At 42.7% G+C, this 24370-nt stretch overlaps 1 protein-coding gene across 5 annotated transcripts in view; it reads left to right on the forward strand.

Moving 5' to 3' along the window:
• The window catches only part of CACNA2D1 (calcium voltage-gated channel auxiliary subunit alpha2delta 1), a 373123-nt gene that overhangs the window by 276762 nt on the left and 71991 nt on the right, over positions 1–24370 (forward strand). For all 5 annotated transcript variants that reach the window (XM_083574976.1, XM_083574975.1, XM_083574977.1 and 2 more), the window contains exons 11-12: positions 11167–11325; positions 15437–15547. In XM_083574976.1, coding sequence (XP_083431102.1) covers positions 11167–11325; positions 15437–15547 — 270 coding nt within the window. The remainder of the gene's footprint in view (positions 1–11166; positions 11326–15436; positions 15548–24370) is intronic.

Consider the following 24370-nt stretch of genomic DNA (forward strand, 5'->3'; position numbering starts at 1 on the left):
CTGGGCCTTGGGAGACGCCACAGGGACACCAAAACTGTGATTTAGCATGGAGTGCAGGAAGCAGTGGGGCATGCCAAATTTTGGCATCGTACAGGGCACCACTGAAATTTTAGACCCTGGGGTCCACCACTGAGAAGCTCTGCCCACTGTAAATATATCCCTGTTGCCGACTAGGAAGGTTTTCTGACAAGCCTGAGAGCTAAAGGAGGAAGCTGATCAGAAAACGGGATAAAGCTTGAGATAGGAACAGAACCTTTTATGTCTGGTGAGTGTGGTAGAAAATTGACACCTGGCATTTCAGAAGAGCATGGCTTTTAAACATGGTGGGCGGAGCAAATGGCAAGCAGAAAATGATCTTCCCTACTGATCCCGCCCAGGTTTCTTGACTTGCTCCACCCCAGCTTCAGAATTTCACCAGGCATTTGCCCACACACTTTCAGATCTACTTTTGCAACCATAAGGAATAGAATCAGAAACCAGAATACAAAATGCCCGTTCCTTGTTCTGCTTGTGAATGGCACACCTTGTCTTTAAACGGACCTTTTTTTCTTGGTGCAGTGCCCAGGAAGACTGATCTCAACTGCCAGGTGTTGTGTTGCTTCTGAGGTGCCTATGCTGTTCACAACCAACATGCTTGCATGCTTTGTGCTCTACAGGCCTAAAACGGGGCACTCCAGTATCGGGACCCAGATGCCTCTCACTCTGTACTGCTGTTGCAGCTTTGCCAGAAGCAGGAAGACCACTTTTGGCTGTGCGGCAGGCACCTCTACTACAGATGGCCACGGGGTGGTATCATTGCAACTTCCACCTTGGCAGGGGCCAGGCGTCGTTAGGGGCCAGTAGGGCTCCCACCTATGAGGTTGCAGATGTAGTCCTGACTAGAGACGCCAACTTCTGAAAAAAGATTGTGAGGGCCTGACGTTATGTCCTCATGTCATACACGTGACATTGTTAAGAGATGCCCAATGTGGCAGCATGGCTCCAGTGGCTAGCAGCCCCTGTCCTCCCCCTCCTGTGCAAGGGAAAGACAGGGGAAGCTGCCCCCGGCCAGTGGCAGCAGCAGCAGCAGCAGCAGGAGAAACTGCCAACCATTGAGCTACACTGAGAGCCAGTGTGGTGTTGTGGTTTAAGAGCGGTGGACTCATAATCTGGTGAACCGGGTTCGATTCCCCACTCCTCCACATGCAGCTGCTGGGTGACCTTGGGCTAGTCACACTTCTTTGAAGTCTCTCAGCCTCTCACAGAGTGTTTGTTGTGGGGGAGGAAGGGAAAGGAGAATGTTAGCCATTTTGAGACTCCTTAGGGTAGTGATAAGGTGGGATATCAAATCCAAACTCCTCCTCCTCCTCTTCTCCTTCTTCTTCTTCTTCTTCTTCGGCTTCAGTATTGGTCTCCTCTTCCTCCTGCTGCTGCACCACCAGTGAGGGGCTGCTTCCCCTGTGTCTCCCCCATGCGGAGGAGGAGAAGCCGCTGACCACCAAAGCTTTGTTGTTCCCTCCTCTGCCCTCTGAACTTTGGGGGGGCTGCCCCCTAAAAAAAGCATTGGGGGCCAAAGTGCCTCGGTCCCTAGGAGTTGGTGCCTATGGCCCTGGCCCCTCAGTGACTTATTGTTTTGTCACAGAGTGCATTCTGTCTCTCCCTGTTGTCCTGCTGAGCTAGTCTCCAGAACACGAGCCCCAACACTTAATATGTGGAAACCCAATTTGTGCTTGAACTCACCCACCCACCCACCCAGCTTCTAACGAAAAGGATGTCACAAGTAGCAGCCTTCCAAAGAGGGAATTTGACATTTGTACTTGCATTGAGTCACAGAATGTACGCGATTCTGGTCATAATGCAAACTGTTAATCTAAATAATAAGATGCACCAGAAATGACATATGAAGTCTACTTATATTCCATCCTCTTAACAAATATAACCTTGATGATTGTGCCAGTACCTGACTGACTGGGATTTCCACATATCCTTCATTTCATAAGTGGTAGCGATTTAATCAGCCATGCCAGGTTTAGTCAAAATTCCCAGGGAATGGGGTTGGGGTTGCGGTGGGAGTCGTAGGTGCTTTAATCACTTTAGTCATATTTTTTTTATGGAGTCCTTGCAATTTATTTCCAGGGAGGAAAGGGCTGCAGGAGGTATTTAAGCCATGTAAAGACTGTCAGGGATTAATATGTTCTAATTTCCCATGGAATTTGCATTTCTGCTATCTGAAGTGGTGTGCTTTGTTACCGAAAGGGAGCCTGCTGTTTAAAAGAGCTTAAATGTGTGCGCAATACAGCTGTTTCCCCACTAATCCAGTTATATGCTTTGATAGCTGTAAGTGGTAGATGATAGGGGTTGCAATTCAATCCCAGCATGCTATGATTTAGAGACTTGGTTTCTCATGTTGACAGAGAGAGTATAATTTGTTTATGATTGTGGGTAGGCTGTGGTTTCCAGAGAAATGAACTTCACGTTTAAGCCTGCAAGGCACATGGGAGATGTTGGTGGAGATGGGGGAGTCAGCACCATAGAAAGAGCACTGTTGACCAATTAAAGGTCATAAGCTCATGGTCTGTTTAAGATGCAAAGTCGCCTTCGCAGTTTGGGATCCTGAAATATACATTGCTCTGGAGAAGTGGAAACTTGTTTGATTTAGGGAAACTGAAAATGCATTGCTGTGAGTGGCGTCAGGTGTTAACTTGGCAAGGGAGCGGGGAAAGGAGCCACAAGTTCTGATTTTGTGGCACTTTTGTGTAACATTAAAAATTGAGCTTGCATGAGGAAGATGTGCAGTTTTTGGAGAATCAGTTTTCTGAAGAATCAGTTTGGATATCTCCTCCTGCAGGCACCTCTTCAGACATTGCACCGGGCATGTAGGACAGGGGTCAGCAACCTTTTTCAGCCATGGGCCGGTTCACCATCCCTCAGACCATGTGGTGGGCCGGACTATATTTTTTGGGGGGGAAATGAACGAATTCCTATGCCCCACAAATAACCCAGAGATGCATTTTAAATAAAAGGACACATTCTACTCATGTAGAAACACGCTGATTCCCGGACCGTCCACGGGCCAGATTGAGAAGGCTATTGGGCCGCATCTGGCCCCCAGGCCTTAGGTTGCCTACCCCTGATGTAGGAAGTGCAACCTACTCAGTCTTCCTATTTCTCCACCACAAAGAATTGCCCAAAGTCACTATCAGCTGTGCCTGCTTTTCTCTGTATATAAAAATGCTTTGGGAAGGTGGTGTTTGGCTGATTGTGCATACTATTCCAATCTGACAAGTTGGCTTGGAGTTCCAAAAGAAAAGTAAAGGCCTGTGTGTGTGTGTGTGTGTGTGTGTGCGTGCGTGTGTGTGTGACTAATATTCCATTAGGGATTCTATGGGTTCTATGCAGTTTCTTTTTAGAGGTTTATAATCTCGCATTGATGGGATTCTGGTCACAATTTTCAGCCACTGTCAGGGAACTGCCATCAGAACTAGAGGAGGAGGCGAGGCTCCACAGCGATGCTGGAGAGGGGCCAAGCAGGGAGAGAGGCAGGTCTCCGGCTGGGGAAGAAAATCAGCGCAACACCAGGGATAGAGGGGGGCCGATGGGGGAAGCAGAGAGGAGGCTCCAGGACTCTTTGCAGGAGACCAGCGAGGAGAGCACAGGTCCTCCGCTGCCCACACCCACCCTGCGCAGAAGACTTCCGCGCAGGGAAAGTAGGCGGCGACTTGGCGTCAAAGAACTTCTTTGCTGGAAGAGGTTCAAGAAACGCCAACTGACAGATTCTGCCAGCGACTGAACAGCCACGGAGTGGATGGCTGTCCAGAGAGAAACGGTGTAACCAGGCAACCTAGCCCAGAGCGGCGGTAACTTACGCACAAGCAACCCCTAAAGCCATTACAGCCACCAAGGTGGGAATAGATGTCATGGGTTGAGATTGCTTTCTTCGGGGAGTGTGTCCTAGGAGATCTGTCCTCCTTCTATCAGAGGTAAGGAACAAGAGCATTGTGGATGTAGCCCTTGTCTCCTAGCTGCACCGACCCACCTACCTGGGCAAGGCTCCTCCTTCAATCCTCTGGGTTGATCTAGAGTTGAGCTAAAATGTCTCAGAAGGTTTTTTCTGAGGTCACTTTGCAGAAGGTTCTTCAGAATACCCTCCACCATTTTTCACGTGGCTGGATCCAGCACAGTGCTTTTTCATGATGGTTCAATGATTTGGATTGCCTGTTAGAGTCTGAATTGCAGTGGGCGCACTTTCCCCTTCTGTTCTCCAAAGGGACTTTGACAAATAGTAGCACTATCTGGCTGCTTCAGTCCATACAGGCTTTTAGAAATACTGGTAGTATTCTGCCTTAGCTCCTTTTAAGAATTAACCCTTAAATCCTATTACTGAACGCACAGCACAGACAAAGGAAAATGCCAAAGCTGGATTTAGTTACAAGGGAAAGCCGCTTGGAATTAAGATCTATTTCACCACTGCTCATTTATTATGTATGGATACATCTGGGTCACCGAGCTGCTTTAGCCGCGGCGGTAAGAGCAAGACAGCAACAACCCTTGGTAGATTGAAAAGTCGGCTGCAGCAAAATCTGATTAGGCTGGCAACACGCTGGCAATATAATTTCAAATTTCTTTCTTCCCAGAGATGTAGCAATATGCTCCTTTTGAATTAGTTTAAAGAGACAGGATTTCCTCCCGTTTCGATGACATCTGCTGGAAGGCATTTACACACCAAAGCACAATTGCTTCCCTTATTCAGCTATTCTAGATGGCCTCTTAAACCCTAGATTTTCTGCACCATGAAGACTTTAGAATGGGGTTGTTATGCTGTACTGGTGTCCAGTTCTCCTGATGCTGTAGGAACATTACAGGCAAATATTTTGCATATAGAGATGCTCAAGGATTATTTTTTTTGCTACTTATTTCAAAGTGAATCAAACTGATCCTCACACCCCACAGTGATGTTTAAACCAAAGCATAACAGCCCCTCAAAAAATGCACAAAATGCCTAAAACTGTGCAAATTTCAAGAAAATACATTTTAAAATATACTAAAATTAATTTAAAAAGCATAAAATGCAGCAAAATGTGTACTGCACATCTATTAGTGCGGTATTTTGTTTGACTTTTAAAAAATGACAGCCTTTTCCAGCTGGATAAAAATATATCTGTCTTTTCTAGTTGCATTTAAACCTTTATTTTTATACTGTTCTTAGCTGTGGCTTCCTGTTTCCTGTGTGCCAGGGGATGGACGCTCGCTTCCCCATGGCATGCATGGGCAGGCAAAGGCACTGGGTGCATGGAGCATTCCGGCTACTGCAACCCCCGATCCTGTTCCTGGAAGCACAGGTTACCCTGCTAATTGGGTAGTTGTTGTTGTTGCTTTTAAAAAATGGAGTAAACTACAGGCGTGTGCTAGAAATGATGAGATAAGAAACTGCAAAAACAAACCCAGCTACAAGGATTTAAAAGGTTTGGATTGAGAGGGGATTTCATTCGGTGGAAGAGACGATGGGAGAAGGGGAGTCCACGGTTTGCTTATATCAAAGTTTTTCTCTGCATTTATGCTACTGCATCTCTCCCTGGAATGCAAGCTTTAAAAAAACAACAGCACTGTACAAGTGAGGAGGGAGGAAATTGGAATATAAATATGGAATTTGACAAAACTGGAACTGTGTGTATGAGAGAAAGGAACTGAGAGGGAAGAAAGTGGGGAATGCTACGCTTTGAAAATATGGAGCAAAGTTCTCCCTAACCTCCATTATCCACAAAGGAATGTGTTTGAGATAAGGACAATTGTCCATAAGTCAGCGGCAGGGAGGAAAGGAGTCTGCCAGCTGTGGGAATAGAAGTTTTTGGATTAACTATTTGCAGTCTGGATTCAGACCGTTCTTCCTAGGCTGGAAAAATGGAGAAGACAGTTTGTTTATTGGAAGCCAAATCATGGGACAAAGTGCTGCAGTGACTTTTGGAAACTGAGATACCGGTAACTGCTTCTCCCAAGGCATGATGGGAGCCATCAACAGTTGTAGGAATGAAGGATATAGCACAGTGGTTGCCAACCTTTTTTGGCCATGCCCCATCTAAGCATCTGTAAAATCCTGATTCCCCCCCCCCCCCGATGACATATAATTCTTATTATTCAAAAAGTGAACTATTCATGTGGAGGAGGCCATTAACTTGGTCTAACTCATTCTTGAATTGCCCCCTCCCTTGTCGGGCGTGTGCCCCACATTGGGAACCATGGATATAACATAATATATGTATGAGAAAACACCATGGGGGAAAACTGTCACATGCAGGAAAGAAATATTATAAATCACCTAATATATCAACACAAATGAAATCAAAAGATTGTAGCTATTATATAAGGGATTATTATATCCAAATGGAATGGAAAAATGTAGAAGACTGAAGTCATCAAATCTAGCACACGGGGAGGCCAGTTTGATTAAATTCTATAATTTGACATTGGAATAACTAGCATTAATAATTGTATTCATCGGATAAAATTGGTATTGTTAAGTATTGTTAAGCCTATCATTAGAGGCTGCTATTGGAACAACATACTTAACAAAAAAAAATCACTATTGGAGATCGAGAGATCGAAAGGGTTTCGTTTTGTGCATCCCCACTACATTGCAGACACGAGACATTTGTTTGTTGAATCTCCTCTATGGATATGCATTATGGTTAGCAGTAACCCAGACCCGTATTGAGCGGGGTTGCTCACTACATGGTCTGATTCATGTGGGCAAAAGATTACCAGGAATGGCATGTGTGGGACCAAACACAACAGTCCAGGTAATATAAATGGGGCAAAGTCATACGATGGAAACCTAGAGGCCTTGCCTCCTGATCTCAGATATTGTTCTATCTAGTTTCTTTGTCGTCTACACATGATCAAATGCACTGTTGTATTATAATTCCTTCCCCTATTACTGGAAAATAGGATCTGGGACTGAGTCCAGATGATCTCAAGATTCAGAATACACCCTAAGTAAAAAGGAAATAAAATTGTTCCCTTAGAACAGTGCTTTGGGATAGCATACTTATTTTACTATATTGCCACCTAGTGTGTGAAGCTAGAAAAGCAATGATTCTGCAAGTATCATAGGGCTAATAGGCAAATACTAATTTATTAATTGAATTTTATCATGTTTTCCCTAATAAAGGTTGTGTAGCACTAGAGCATTAAGGCCTCCTCTCTCCCAAATTGCCTTCATATATGTGAATCACTCAGTTTAAAGAGGATCTCCATATGAGAAGGAACAAAATCAATAACAGCATCTCATTTGTTACTTCAATAACATCTTATCTAGGACCCCTGACCGTTAGGTCCAGTCGTGGCCGACTCTGGGGTTGCGGTGCTCATCTCGCTTTATTGGCTGAGGGAGCCGGCGTACAGCTTCCGGGTCATGTGGCCAGCAGGACTAAGCCGCTTCTGGCGAACCAGAGCAGCACACGGAAACGCCGTTTACCTTCCCGCCGGAGCGGTACCTATTTATTTACTTGCACTTTGACGTGCTTTCAAACTGCTAGGTTGGCAGGAGCAGGACCAAGCCGGGAGCTCACCCGACGCGGGGATTCGAACCGCCGACCTTCTGATCGGCAAGCCCAAGAGGCTCAGTGGTTTAGACCACAGCACCACCTGCGTCCCTAACTTCTTATATACATAGAGATTATTGGCTGGATCACTACTGTAAAGCTGGCCAGTTTCTAGTCTGAATGCGTTATTAGTTTTATTAGAAAACTATGTTTATTGACAGACAGCTCTTGTAAGGCTGTGTGGTATTATGCTTTGTGTGTGGTACAGGGGTTAGATAGCTTCATTGCAAGCTGCATTATTTGATGGTGAGAAAAGTTGTTTATTTTTTTAAAAAAGGATGTTGAATGACTCAGTTCATAGTAACAGATGTACAGAATAGAGTACTGGCCATGAATCAAGGAGGTATGTTTTTGTGTTCTCACTTGGAGATTTTGGGTGGCTTTGGGCAAATCTGAATCTCTCTCCCTATCAATATCACAGGATTTCCTCAATCCATGTATGTCATATTTTGCTCTATGGAGGAAAGTTGTAGTAAATAAGTTTTAACACATCTCTTTGTATGTAGTTCTGAATGAGTAAGGATTGGAATGGATGGTGAAGACAGTGGTGGTGATAATTAACCGTCACCATAAAGGCAGGCTGCAACATTTTATTATTCCAGATATAATAAAATACAGGATCTAGCAGTGTGTTGTGATAGTTTATGAATATGTGGCTGGTGAGTTTATTTCTAACCAGGCTGAAAAGTTCTGTATGTTTTACTTGGACCCACAAGGACACCAGAGCCTTCAGTCATTCTCCCCTGTGCAGTCATAATCCCATGGAGGAAGAGAATGGAGCCGCACCCAGCGATTGCTCCATGACTGTCATGGCCACACCACCCACACATTGGGGAGCTGCTCCACATAGGGCTCTAAATCATGGGAGAGGGGGTCACCCACAATGTGTAGAACAAGCACCTTTCTCCTCATTGTGGGGTGGAAAACCATCAAGGCTGTGACTGGGGAGCAGAGCTGAGGGGTGCAGCTGCCACTCTCTTTCACCATATGGTTGTGGGTCGCATGGAACACACCTGAAGGGGGCTTCCAGCTACTCAACATACACCATACACCACCAGGTTCAGACCAGCTCTTCTACCCTTCTACCATGCACCCAGTAGTCCTTTCTCTTATCATCAGTGGTGATTGGTGTCCATTGGGACTAGGAGAGTAGAAAGTGGGGAGGCCAATGACAGTCTGAGCTGGAGTCAATGAGAGGCAGAGTCAACCAATTCTACAAGGGCAAAACTGAAAATAAGGCCGTGGAAATGGAAAGGCAGTGCCGCCTCCTGGACTGATTGTCAGAAGGCAAGCTGGTAGAGGGCAGATTGAGCTTGGTGGCGCAGTGCCTCATGAACCCTAATGGACCAGCCTCCCTGTGTGCCTTAATGTCTTCCCAATTCTGCGCATTGCTGGTGGTTCCTTGCTGGAGGCAGCAAGGCAGCAAGGAGCTTGACACAGTGAAAGCACAGCTGTGGAGTCAATCCAATGTTTTCATTGCTGAACTGGCACCACGTCGAGCTCCCTGTTGCCTTGCCCCTCCCCTGCTCCTTCTCAGGGACTGGTAGGGATTTGTGGCATTGGGGATCTCTGCCTGTGCCACCCTGCCAGCACACAGAGTGATAAAGCAATACAACAAGAGGATGAGGAAGATGAATTTATTAAATTTCTATACCACCCTTCATCCGAGGATCACAGGTAGTTTACAGTATAAAACCCCCAAATACATAACATAGTAACAAACAAAAACCAAGCTCCTTCCCAGTTAACAGGCCATAATTACCGGTAATTAGCCAAAGGTCTGGGAGAAGAGGAGTGTTTTTGCCTGGCGCCTAAAGATTTGTAGCCAAGGCTCCAGGCAAGCCTCCAAGGGGAGACCATTCCACAGATGATAATGCTATATACCAACAGGAGTGAAGAAAAAGCACAGATTTTGGACAAATACAAAGAGAAAAAAGTAAGTTTCACTTACTGAAGTTCCTAAGTATTTTATGTCCTTTAAAGTTCCTTTTATGGGCATGAACTAGGAATGGAGGGTGAATTTGTTCAGTTGATGTGAAGCCGACTCCAAACTCTGAAATGTTTGAGTGGATGTCATATTGTTGGCACGGCTTGGGCAGCAAATTATTTTAGTTGTGATATTATTGCTACTAGAGGGAGGACTGGACAGTTTGCAGGGCAGGCCAGAGGCTTTTACACTTGAAGTACTCCTGTGAGCTAAGTAGTATATGTGTGTGTGTGTGTGTGTGTGTGTGTGTGTGTGTGTGTGTTGCAGTTCACATTAATTAAATATAACCCTGAATTATGTTTCCTCCCTACAGCCATGGTTGTCAATCATTTCCTGACTTTCAGGACCTTGGAAATATCCACTGTGTAACTCGTCCTTGGGGGATAATGTTAACCTGATTGTTTTATCTATTAGAAAACCAGGCTTGTTTTGTCATCTTCACCAGGAATGTCAATCAGCATATTCCAGACTGCTGGGTGATGCTTGGATTTAGTTATAACCCAGCACAACTTCTTCTACAGTGGTTGAATTATGGTTGATTCCAAAGAACTGTGCAACAAGTTCACTGAGCATAAGGAGGATTTGATGTTTTCAGACGATAACACACTCTCCCCCATTGTCAAGAGCAGGTCAGGAATAACTCACAAGGTGTCAGTGAAGTTAACTCTTTATTCAAAGAACAAAACAGCTCAAGCCTAGTGAGCACAGCAACTCTAGATCTTGCCCCAATAAGGCAGCTGTGAGGACTGAAGGTCCCTGCCTTCCCACAGTTCCCTAAGCCTCCTCCTTCCCCATGTCCTTCCCAAGGAATCTGAGACTTCATCACCTTATCTGTCTTTGCTCTGCCTTCTTCATACCTCTCCTGGTTCTGGGAGACTAGAGAGGAGGGGAGTTGGTCACAGCAGGAGGGAGAGACCCCCTGCCTTCTTCAGCAGCCTGACTCATCTCTGCCTCTTTGTCCCCTCCTTCCTCTTCTGCTTCTGCTTCTGGACTGTTCTCTTTCACAGTGTCTTCCTGCTCACTAAACCCTGTTACCTCTTCGGCTTCTGACACCTCTTCCCAGTCTGCTCTCTCTTCTCCCTCTGGCCACTCATCATTGTCCCACCACCAGTCCCCAGACTCTGAGCCTTCTTTCCCTGGGGGTTCCTCCCAGCCAGTCCATGACACCCATGCTGCATGGCAAACGGCTTCTGGAGCTGGGCCATTTTAGTAGCAGTTTGTGATGTGGCATATTTTGGTAAGTTATGTTACATGTTACAGCACTATGTATATGTGATCTCAAGAAGTCATTTGGAAAGCTGCCAACTTTGATTCAAGAATTCAGAAGTATTTTGGGATGTAGTAGTTTTTGCTCAGCTCAAAGAGGGGTGGGGTGTAGTCCAAAATACCATTGGGCTAATGTACTTATATGAACGTAAGCAGATTTTTGAATCCTTCCAAAGGACACAGTTGATGGAGATAGATAACTTTGTGTGTTTGTGTGTGACTTTTCTCATCACCATACCCATTCTGAATGCATCTGGAAGTTACAGCCCTACAGTATACCCTTTATATGCGCTCTATTGAGCAGTTTTTCCTTTGCTCTTTTTCCTTTTTTTTTAGTTCAATGAAAATGCTCAGAATGTCAGTTGCTTCAACCACCTTGTACAAGCTAACGTGAGAAATAAGAAGAAGCTGAAAGAAGCCGTCAATAAAATCTCAGCAAAAGGGATCACCGATTATAAAAAAGGCTTTAGTTACGCCTTTGAACAGCTGCTAAATGTAAGTGTGAGCAATCTGCTCCCTTCATATGGTTCATATGAAGTTCATACGGTTGTACTATGCTGACAGAATGCATTGCTATTACTGAACAAGAGTTTCCCCCCTTTTCCCCTTGATGGTATTTTGCTAACAGATGTATCCTAGCAGAGGAGTCCCTCTGTTTCCAGTCCATCGTTTCCTTAGGTAATCTGGTGTCTTTTTCTGAAGCAAACGGGAAGTGTGAATGATAAAAAACAAATGTTATTAAGCCATAAAATAAATGTACCTCTGAGACTTGACTGAGCCATAGTTTTCTGATCTGCATATGTGGATGTTTAAGAACAAACATCTCTCTTTCGCACTTACACATTTGCTATGCAATATATCACTGTATTTCATGTGTATCCACAGCAAACTCACAACACTTTAAATTGTTGTGTGAAGTTATCTACAGTGGCTCCCCATTTTTCTGTGTTGTAGGGAGGTTCTTTCTGTTTGTGCTTCTCTTTCAATAAGTACAAGACAACATAAATAGGCTTAACCGGGGGTGGGGTGGGGGTTGAAGAATGAGAATCCTAGTAAGAAAAATTACATTTAAATGAAGGTAATTTGCCTACCTTCCCCAACCGCTATCTCTCCTTCCCACTTTTCTATCAGTGTGTGGGCTGATGTGATGTTGCTGACTATAATGACATTTCTGCAGCTGCAGTGATAGGAGGAAGGATCAGAAAAAGCGGCCTGTTCTATTTACAGAAGCCATTCACAGCCCTTTTAAGCTGCTGTCCTTCCATTAGATGAGGCTTCATCATTGTGAGAGGCCCATGAATGTCGAGAACCTGGGCGGGGGTGAGGCGGGCTCATTTTCTGTTCTTAGCGCTTTGTAACTTTCCTGAGCACAATTTGGAGAGTTAGGAAATAATGAAGATGAAGAGGCAGGAGAATTAAGTTCAAAATTGATGATGGATTAGCCCCAAGATGTATTTGTTGTTAATAGTAAGTGCAGCTGCTTCAAAGCAATAGAACAGCAGAAGGAGCTTATGTAAGGGAGCAAGAACGGCTTGCGCCAGTAGGGATGTCCATGCATGGGCCTTGTCCCACAAAATGTTCTGTAGGAATATGCATGAATAGTTTTGCAGGGACGTTAGTGTGAATTAAGATAGTATGTGAACGATAAGCATGTGTAGCTGTTCATTAAAAAGTGGGGAGGAAACATACGGGAAAACAACTGTGGTCAGTTTCAAGGCTCACTAATAGGGAGTGCTGTATGGTCTGGAAAAATGAAAGCGAGCGCCCATGATGATATAATAAGTGTTACCAACCTTAACAAGAGCAAGACAAATGGTGGCGTCCACGTGTATGTTTATGATTTAAGCAAAGCAATACAGCCCTTTCCATTGCCTCTGATAACCAAATTGTTTTAAATAATCCTAAATGCCTGCATTAAACATAAATGCAAAACACTGCAGCTGGCAGTTATTTTTAGTCATCCTAATGTGTTAAAAGAGTTATTTTCTTCTCATCTAGCAGAAAATTGCTTTCAAAATATATAGCAGAGTTAAAATAAGTATTTTTAATAAAGCCATTAAAAGAGTGAGTTTAAAAGGAATAAGGTTGTTTGTGAGTCATTTTGCTACCCACTGTTCCTCCACACATTGACAAAGAAAACCTTCTTTGGAATAATAAACTTTTGATTTGGCAGTTCAATTTAATTTTTGATAACTGGAGGAGGATGTTCCCTCCTAGTCACTTTGTAAGCCTGTTGTAATTTTAAATAATATAATTTTATATAGTATCAAGTGCTTCAGCAGAATTTTCTTCTTTAGGATCAATAGCAAATTCTCCACGCATTAGAGACGTGTACCAGGCTACTGTTCACAGGATTTAAGTTGACATTTCAAATTATTTTCTTAGGATGTGCTTAAACAACTCTCTTTTAAAACTGCATTACTCTCACTCAAGCTGTAAAGTACTCAGCACTTTGGATCCTACATGGGGAATAAACTATTGCTATTGTCCACAAGAGGAGAGGAAGAGTTGTGGTTTTCCCATTTTCTCTTGTGTTGAGTAAAGGTGCAAGGCAATTATGCTACTTTTGAAATGGACACCCTACTCAGTAGCATCTGCCCAGGAAGTGATACATAGCTACTCATTATTCCTAAACAGTTTATGGAGAAAACAGAAATCTAGTGTTGGATCTTCCAGTAATTTAATATTATTAAACTGCTGTGGGTCAACTTTAAACTATGCAGGGATAGAAGCCTATGTCTAAAGTAGATCCAACAGTAAAGTAAGGGGTCAATACACACTTAGTAAATCATTTTACATGTGCTGATTACTTGATCGGTAAGTCACATTCAAAATACTACTTAAATATATTGTAAATGAACCTAGCCATGTTCTTATGTCCCCAGAAAGGTGATGCCTCCATAAATTACAGCCTAAAATTTACTCAAATCAATGTGATTTGCAGGACAAGTCCCCTTTTTATGGGTTTATGCAGCACAGTTGATGTCAGTGCAGGATTTCCCCCTTTTATTTATTTTATATTATCAGACGTCCGAAGTAATATATTGCAAGTTGGAACCTCCATGCATTTTTTATTTCTCCATGAATGTTTTATTTCTGAATCAGAACCACTGTGCTAGCATTCTTAATATAAAGGTTTGGGGTTTCTTTATTCGCATTTATTTGGTAAAGCGATACTTAAATCAAGGATGGGGAACCTGGGGTGCTCCAAGTGTCACTGGAGTCCACCTCCCCTCAGCCCAGCTGCCAAGCCCAGTGATTAGGACTGGTGGGAAGAGAAGTCCAGCAACATCTGGAAGCCACAGGTTCTCTACCCCTGATTTAAGTGGAAAATCTTAAATAGCAGACATATTGGTACTAAGCATAAGTTCTTAATTCAGAAGTAGAATTTAATATTTTTCTCCATAGTAATGAACTGATAGTCATTTCATTGGTTAATCAATAAGTAGCTGGTTCACAACTTTATTTATCTACATTTTTGTCCCTTCCTCTCTGGCTGGCATCTCCCCACTTTTACCCTCACAACAGCTCTGTGAAGTATGTTCGACTGAAAGCGAGTGACTCACCCAGGTTACCCAGTCATCTTCATGGCTGAACAGAGATTTCAACTGGATCACCCTGGTAGTAGTGGCTGGTGGGTGGGGTGGTGTTTCTCACCTGGCTTCCCAGTGTGGGGATTCCTGATGACAACCAAGAGGGAGAGAGGGGGCAGCAAGGAGGTTGGTGCACTGCAGGTACAGTATTGGAAGCATCTGATTGGCTCTGTTGTTGCAAGTGACTGCACCAATCTCCTCATTGCTGCAAGCTTCCTCCTCGGTTACCAGCAGCTGCTTCTGCATTAAGAAGCCAGGTGAGCAACTCTACCCTGCTGGCTGCTATTGCTACTGGTCTACCCCACCTAATATCCACTAAATTATGTGGATAGGCACTGTATTGGAGCCAGACTTTATTACATTTAGAGGAGATTCATTTAAACCAGTGGAACTTAATTTAGTCACTCATAATTATCATAGTCATCCATTACACTGGGTCCATTATGGCTAAGTTGGATCCAACCCAATATGTACATGATTAGAATGGAGGTCAGGACAGCTATTTCCCCCATGAGGTGTGTGGATTCCATGAGTGGGAGGGAGCACTTTGACCTATTTTTCTCAGTCACCTTCCAGTCAAACTATTCATCCAATCAAAATAAGAAATTTGCCTCATTGGGCTTGCAAAATGAACCACTTCATAGCCTTCCATGTGGAAGCCAATGTATGCAGACAGTAAGTCAAACTCTCTAAATAGGACAGCCCCCAAACAATTTGCCTGCTGTCTTTGGCAAAAATGTTGGATGGTGTATGTACAAATCACAAAAAAATGAAGTGCTTGCTTCACATGCCCATTTATATACCTAACAATGTGAATGATGAAATATATGGAAAAGCCCCCTTTAGAAATTTGTTTCTGAGGGCTGCATTACACCACTGAACATTTCGTTATTTAGTTTGATGAATCATAACTGGAATCATTTTGCAAACCACTTTGAGGTTTTATTACAATCAAATGGCATATAAAGTTTGTGAAATAAATAAATAAAAATGCCTGTCTTTATCTCTTCCAGCACAGCCACAGTGTCTTCAGAGCTAACTGCAACAAGATTATAATGTTATTTACTGATGGTGGTGAAGAAAAAGCACAGGAGATTTTTGACAAATACAACAAAGAGAAAAAAGTAAGGTTCATTTGTTGAAGTCCTCAAGTGTTTTATGTCCTTTAAAGTTCCTTTTATAGGCATGGAATGAAGGAGAAATTTGTTCAGTTAGCATTTCATGTGAACCTACCTAATTTGCAGTCCCTTAACCAATACACAAACCAAAACACAGCTGTCCCTCTCTGAATTTTGCTATACAATTCTCCCACCAAAAAAGCATATTTTTGATTTTGCGCTCAAAATTAGTGAAAATAATGCATTCAGTTTTGCTTAATACATTATTAGAGATATGCACAAAAATGTATATGGATTTTCACACATACATTTTTAATAAAATCACAAACTGATATAGTAATGGGATGAACTGACTAAAGAACTGAGAGAAAAAAAGGGGGAAGCAAAATGGCTGGTTTTTCCATCCCTGGCATGAGTGATTTTAAATAAAAGGTTTTGGGTTGTCCTTTATATATTCTATATTTTCATAAGCTCATAGTGCTATGTTCCTTACAGCAAAGGATATACAATACAATGCACTTAAAGAGCAAATAGCAAAGTACACTTTTTGCTTATAAATTCTATGAAAAAATGTAGCAAGTAAGTTTCTAATAACTACCACGTATGGATTAAATTTCGCACATTGCTGTAATGTTAGTCAGAGACCCTTCAAGTCTCTTATCAACTCTTCAGTGAGCCTTGAGCATGTTGAGATTGGTTCCTGCAGACAAACTAGGGAAGCAGTTAACTGCATAAGTCATGAAGGTTCTGGAATGACTCATGGATAGCTATGCAGTTTGGAACCTATTCGTATACAGATAGCAGCAAACAGGGGGCCTATTTCTCGTGGCATCCTGTATGTTAAACCTCTAGCATTTCCAGTTAAATGAAATGGTAAACTGGGAAAGGTGTCTGACTGAGATCTTGGAGAGCGGTCTGTTTCTTCCTCCTCCAGAGAGGATCCTAGCTAATAAATGCCAATTTTAACCATTCTACCTATCAGAGTTTGCATCTTTTTAAATGTCACTGAACTCTCTTAGATCCATCATTGCATGTGTACAAAATTTCACTATAGCTTTAATAACTTGAGTCAGTATACCTGCCTCCAATATCAGCTTAATATCGCATTATATATCATTACAGTTTGATGTGATGCCAAACTGTGTTAGGATCCAGCTATTGGCTGCAATGGAAAACACATATATATTAATAAACAGTGTATGCACATGTGTGTATGTTAATATATGCATGTGTATAGTATAGTATAGTATAGTGACTCTGGGGTTGCATACTCATCTCGCTTTATTGGCCAAGGGAGCCGGTGTTTGTCTGCAGGCAGTTTTTCCGGGTCATGTGGCTAGCATGACTAAGCTGCTTCTGGTGAAACCAGAGCAGCACACAGAAATGCTGTTTACCTTCCCGCCGGAGTGGCACCTATTTATCTACTTGCACTTTGACGTGCTTTCAAACTGCTAGGTTGGCAGGAGCAAGGACCGAGCAACGGGAGCTCACCCTGTCGCGGGGATTCAAAACGCTGACCTTCTGACCGGCAAGTCCTAGGCTCAGTGGTTTAGACCCCAGCACTACCCATGTCCCTTGCTGTGTGGATGCTTGCTCCTTTGGGAAGAAGATGTCTCTGCTGCCTTTTTGTTATACCAGTTGATGCAGTGGTACTCCAAAACTTAAAAGGGAGTCTCAAGGGCTTCAGGCCGAAGGAGCCGGCATTTGTCCACAGACAGCTTTCCAGGTCATGTGGGCAGCATGACTAAACCCTTCTGGCACAACGGAACACTGTGACAGAAACCAGAGCGCACGGAAATGCCGTTTAGCTTCCCGCCGGAGCAGTACCTATTTATCTACTTGCACTTTGACGTGCTTTCGAACTCCTAGGTTGGCAGGAGCAGGGGCTGAGCAATGGGAGCTCACCCCGTCACGGGGATTTGAACCACCGGCCTTCCGATCAGCAAGCCCAAGAGGCTTAGTGGTCCCTATAGTATAGTACAGTACAGTACAGGTAAATTTTTCTGTTGGTGGAAAAATAGCAACCAAGCCTAATCACCTGTGTAGCATTAATTCATCAGTGCTCATTCAATTATTCAGTGTTCATTCCTCCATTGAAATTTGGCAATTTTCACCAAAATTCCATTGAAATGCTTTTCGTTTTGTTTTGTTGCAAGCATGGCTGTTTAAATTAGCTTTTGTTTTTCCTTGTGCTTTTGCTTCAAAACTATTTGGGTGTTTTCACAGAGTGTCATCTTTTCTGTGACTGTCCAAATGAATATCGTTTGAGATAAGAGATTCTATATAAATTGGATTAATGAGTGTAACATCTGTTCACTGAATGGTATCTTTCACTTTTCCTGCAAAAGAAAAATCTGTTTTAGATGTTTTAGGAAACTAAGCTATACTTTGTTACTTAATTATTCCCAAGATAAAAATAGTAATTTTTCAGCCACCAGATTATATATTTTATGGCTATACTTGTTAATCTGTTAGTAAAGAACATTAATTAAGAATGTACAGAGCAAGCCCTCAAGTAACATGTATATATGCATTACAAGTATCATCATACTATAGTGGGAAGGCTGAATACGGAAAAAAGGCTAGATCAAGTCTACAGTGGGAAATGAGTGATTTCTTTTTCTTTCTTTTTTTAATGCTGCCCCTGCCACCTCCCATGTTTTGGCATTGCATGTTCAGCCTAATCTGCAAATGTCAGCATTGGGTTTCACGAAGTGGATTCCAATAAATGTTGTACATTGCACCCATGTTTTCTTTACTATTTTAAATTATTAGAACACATTAGAATAATTTGCATATTCTGAGTCTGCTTTTAACTATACACAGAAGCACAAATCCATTTATATCACAATAGTAATTGACTTAAATGGGAAACCCCCAGATTTTTTAAGGACTTGATGACAATATTGGCAAACTTGTTGAGAACGAAAGAAGAGCCATTCTTAGAAGAGCTGGATGAGTCCAGTGGCCCATCTTGTCTAGCGTCCTGTTCTCACAATGGCCAGCTAGATGCCTCCTGCCTGTTTGGGCCAGTTATTGTCAAAAAAGCAGGTTTTCCCCTCCCCCTAGGAGCAGCAATCTCTGGAGATTTACTACAGTGTATGGTTTGTTTCTTTTGTGGAGTGTTCAATGAGGCCACAATTTTTTTCTGAAATTCTCAGTCATTCTTACTAAAGGGGGGTGGGCAGAGATAATGCCGACAGTAACATAGAATCATAGAATTGTAGAGTTGAAAGGGACCACAAGGGTCATCTAGTCCAACCTGGCAATGCAGGAATCTTTTGCCCAACGTGTAGGGCTCAAACCCATGGTCCTGAGATTAAGAGTCTCATGCTCTACTGATTGATCAATCCCAATTATGTTTTATTGATTTTGTACTATTTATTTTTACTATACTTATTGTATTTATACTCAGGAGCAGCCAAGCATGGTGGCGTGTAGCTGTATAGCAATCTAGATGACAGCATTGTTTCCTCTTGCCTGGACAATGCAGGGATGGGCAGGTGCGCTAGTGGAGCACTTCTGTCAGCCCACCTGCACAGCTCTGACCTCTCTGGCACTGCGCCCTACCCCTGCCCCATCCTTGTAAGGGGCACCAGCGCCGCTGTTTGGAGGGCGGCATCGCAGCCATTCCTGCTTACACTGTTTTCACAAATGCCTGAGGTAGCTCACACCAGTCAGCTAAGCAAACATATCATAGTTCTCAAATCTACCCCTGTATTCTTCTGAAGTCCTTCACTGATGTACCCTACTTCTCCAGGGTACTGGAGACTGGCAGATGGATGGATGGATCTAGCAGCATGAATTAGGAGTTAGGACCTTAGTGTTGCAATAGGTTGAAGAAGAAGAAGGAGGAGGAGGAGGAGGAGGAGGAGGAGGAGGAGGAGGGAGGAGGATCTTATAATGATAAAATCCCCCAGGAGTTTTGAAAACATTCACGTTCCCAGTGGCATCATTTGATACACAGCAGTGTCCAAATTTGGGAATTGAGCTCATTTAAAAAATGAACTCTCTTTCTTTAAACTAAGAAAGAACAAAAAAAGCTTTTATCCCTGAGTTCAATATTGAGCTGAGAGCTTTCCCATCATTTACAATTGCGATAATGACTTTATTCAGCATACTGCAAAAATTAACAGTTAAAAAAAGAAGTTTTACTGAAAATTGATAGGTGCAAGTTTAAATCTGTTTTAGGAAAGCAAAAGAAGTTGCTTATTCACTTTAGATATTCTGGATTTTATTTGCATTTATTGAACTTTCAAAGTAACCTTTGAGCAGAATGCTCGTTTTGCATTATGACTTCTAGGCATCATGTATATTTTTAAGACTAAACAATGCACATTGAATTAGGGAATTCATAAAACTTAATCAGATCTGGGACCTGTACCCTATCACTGATAGCACCAGAAGAAGTGTTTAATTAAGTCCCATGTTTCTACAAGATAGCTTTTTGCTATTCATTAACTTTGCCAAGTCATGTATAAGGAGCAATCGCAGGGAGCTTGCAGCTTTCTAGTGCCCTGTGCATTCATTTCCACTACTAAAAGTGATAACTAGAAAAGGCATTAACATCCTATACTAAAAATTTCATTGCCAGCAAATATGAGACCTCTTCAGGTAAGGGTGCAAAGGGCACCTTTGCCCTGCCCACTTGATGCTTTGTCCATTTAAGCCGAATGTCAGAAGAAGTCTGCTGTCTGGTTCTTATATGGTTACCAGTTCGAACAGTTGTTTGCCACTTTGCTCATTCCAGGGGACGGATGACTTTGCTAGGAAAAGTAACCAGATCAGTTGCTACGTTTGTGTAATTTCACTATTCTGACATTATTGGAACAGCACTGGAAGGATTCACTGGGAAAACAGCAACTTCATCACTCCCATAATGTAAATGGCAACCCTAGATGTGTGATGTGATTCACAATGGTCAGATGTATGCTCCAAAATCACAATCTGTTGCACTGTGAAATCAAATGACCCTGGACAATTGTACTTATATTTAAAGAGCACCCAGGTGAATCACTCTCTTCCCATCCTAAATTGCAAAGTTTATACATTGGCACAGCTTTTCTGTATTTGATATGTGCATATTAATTTACCTGTTTATTTTAGTTATTTTTGTTCAGCGCCTTAATCAAAGGCAGCTAACAAATGTGAAGCAACAGAACCTTTAAAGCATCAATAAATAAAACAATTGGCAACAGAAAGCAAATTTAATAGCAGCATCAAGTCAGGTTGAAAGCAGAAAGGTGCCAGATTCGGGGGCACTTATGCTTCTGCTGGGCTGTTTGGGGTGTATGTACATTTTGTTATCTGGCAGCCCTACCTAGGTACAAAATACTGTAAAGCTTTGTGCAAAATATAGTTATGAATCCATGGGACTGAGCGTATTCACAATATGCTTCATTCACAAGAACTGGTAACAGGCAGTAGAGCAAAGATTTAAGCGCTGAAAGATGAAAGGCTAGCTTACATGCATTGCAACTATTTGAATCACAATCAGTAGGTCTGCAAATTTCTAAAGATTCCAGGAATGAGCGTGACACAAAGTATCTAATATGCAATGTCTAAGTGAGACATGACATCACTGAACTGCCTCTGTGTTTGTGTGTGTGTGTGTGTGTGTGTGTGTGTGTGTGTATCCGTCCCTCCCTCCCCCCCCCCCCTTAAAAGCCTGACCTAATCCTTCCATAGTTGCCACTTTCGAGTATTTTAGAGGTGGGGGCATTTTATAGGTCCATGTCCTTCACACATGAGATACACTTAGCAATTATTCCATGAGCATTTTTTGTGCCTTTAAGATGTAGAAGAAATTCTATGGTTACAATGATTATGGAATACTGCTGTTACTGCATAACAGCAACAGTATTTTCTATGAACATATTGGATAGTTTGTGTCAGTATTAGAATATCTTGTGTCTCCTTGTTGCTTGGAACCGATAAAATTGCATCTTCCAGCAATGTTTGCATATCACGTGACATTGCCTACTCAGTTTTGCTTACATTGTTTTGTTCAACCTGACTTCTGTTTAACCTTCAAGTTGACAAGTTAGAAGAAAATAATAAACATTTTGTGCTTTCCCCGAACATCTAGGCTCTGAGAAGTGTCCCTATAAATTACTGGGTTCATCCTTTTTAGCTGGCATATGGTTATATTTAAAGTTGTTTTCTGTCTCTATAGATAACTTGCACCGTAAATCCCGGGAGTTTTATGTAACCAAATTAACTCTGAGTAGTCGAAAGAACATGATAATGACTCCAGTGCACACCATATCATTTCTGTATAATGATAATCTGCCTGTCGGTCTATCATCTATTCCAGGAACACCCAACATAGTGCCCTCCAGATGTTGCTAGACTACAGCGCCCCTCATCTGTCCCACAAGATCTGGAGGGCACTATGTTGGCTATCTTTGACCTATCCATTTATGTTGCCATGTTGACAATGTTATATTCTTCTTTGTTGAATTTGAGTAGACCCTAGCAATTGCAGAAATGTGGAGCTGCATCCCATGTCTTCATCTGGATTCAGAACAGTTGGTTGTGATGCAAACAGAAAGGTCTGGCACACAGGGGCACCAGCTATAGGGGGGCGGAAGGGGCTTCGGCCCCCTCAATATTTGTGAGGAGGGGGCTGAGTCCCCTGCCGCTGCTTGGTGAGCATGGGGCGCTGGGCAGGATCACCCTCCGTGCTCCCCGTCCCTGCTGCCACTGGGAGAGCACTAGTGTGCTGGGTGGGGCAGGACATGTCACATGATACTGGCCGCCCTCAGTGTTGGGGGCAAGTCACTGCTGACACATGTGGATTGCCTACCTTCTTCAGCTGAGAAGAACAAATTAGTGTGCACAAAGGCCTGTGACCATCCTGCCTTCTCTCCCAGCTGCCAAGCACAGCAAGGCTGCAGATGCGCCTGGGGCCTTCCACTCTATAAATCCCCATTGATTGGCAGCCAAGGTTTGGATTAGTTTAGTCCTTGGTTTAGTCCAGAGGTTTGCAGCTGCCACCCCTTTTTTAAAAAAAAATATTCAGCCCCCCCGCCCAGATATCTACCTTCTCTAAGTGAGCAAAAACAGAGACAAATATGCATTCTTTTATATTTCCACCTACATCCTACAACATCATAAAGAAAGATGTTGTAAATAGGCAGGCAAGCTGTGATCCGCTTCCTGGGCCTGCAGGGTGAATCCGAAAAGGGTTCCCCCAAGCCCAAGAAAACCCCTTGCCTCCAGCACGACCACCAGATCCAGGGGAAGCATGGTTGCTGTCCCACAACCGTGCCCAACCTGGTGGTCAGCGTCACCACACAGCAGATAAAACAAGTACAAACAGCTTTTCAAAAATTTCTTCTCTTTTTGCTTTACACTTCCTCCGCTCCCTTATTTTCATTCAACGCCTCCCAGTTGCACCAGAGGCTCCTACTGCTCCCCAGGATTGTCCCAGCACCCCCAAGGGGTGGTATCACCCACTTTGGGAAACGCTGGTGTAGTCAGCAGCTGAGGTTCAGTTGGAGCCCTAGTCTAATTGTAGTGCTAGGGCTCAAAACTGTTTGTTTGTTTTTTAGTTTGCATTAGTATGCAAAAAGAGTTAAGTAATGATTCTCTGAAATCATTTGCAATGCACTTTATATTTGCAATGTATTTACCATGCTAAATATATGTGCACCCCCTGCCTGCTGTCGGTTTCCCTGTTGTATCTGTAGCATGTCAAAGCCGTCGTTGTGTGGCCAAGGTAAGGGAGGGCATCTCCCAAACCAACCCAGGGTGCTTAGTGGAAGTGTAGTGTCATCATCAATCCAGATTTATTAGTCAACAGACCATAATATATGCCAAATGAAGGATAGGTCAAAGGAAAATATATTCTACAGATCTATTTTAAAACAACAATTCTGTGTATCAAACATTGTAGGCTGAGCTTTAATAAAAATGTTTATCCACTGGCATTAACCCCATCAAGAAAAAAAAGAAAGCAGCAATTTATTGAATCTCCCAGGAAGTGTCCTTATTAAGGGAAACAGCAAGCATTCTCTTGTACTTATAAAAATTGCAATAAAAAAACATATGTGCAAAGAGATTCAGTTTCACCCGAACCATTCTTTGAACCAAAAATGACATAGCATGACATCTAGTTAAATAGAAAAGGTTCTTATGTAATTGGGCAAAGATAATGGTCTCAAACTGGGAGTAATCCTTCACATTTAGCATACACAATCATGAGCCAAAAGAATTACAGATAGCATGTCAAGATCAATAGCTCAAATCCTTTACCCCAAAGAATGGCTCTCAGAAAAAAGTAGACTTTTTCCATGAAGAAGTAAATGGATCTGCTAATGTTAGAGCAGGATGGGAATTGACAGAACTATTAGGACAAAGAAGAAGTCAGTATCTTAGAGCCAATTTCCAGGACAGGTTTGTCAAGCATCACACTTTGAGGAACCCAAAAATCCTCTCAAAAAGTTGCTCATAATCTATGGAGGGATGGAAACAAGTAATACAGCCACTCTGTAGAAAAACTGGATTATTAACTTATTCTGAGATATTGGAAGATCTGCAAGAACAAGGGGAAAGGTGAATAATAATAAGTATAGTGTGTTAATTTGATTTTAGATGTAATAGTGGGAGTTCACTTACGTTTATATTAGAATTTGTGTGCAGGTTCACAGCTCAAAAGCACTCCACCATTGCGTCTAGACTGAACAATCTTGTTTGCAATTACTGTGGGGAGAATAGTCCTTCCCTACTACTCACGTCTGCTGCTGCGACTAAAAGAGATTGGGGGTTTGTAGACAATAGGTGCTCCTTGGTCTTCCTTGCCTGCCCTGCTGTGACCACGGAGTC

Source organism: Podarcis filfolensis, assembly GCF_964270895.1.
Source record: "Podarcis filfolensis genome assembly, chromosome: 10".
Taxonomy (NCBI): domain Eukaryota; kingdom Metazoa; phylum Chordata; class Lepidosauria; order Squamata; family Lacertidae; genus Podarcis; species Podarcis filfolensis.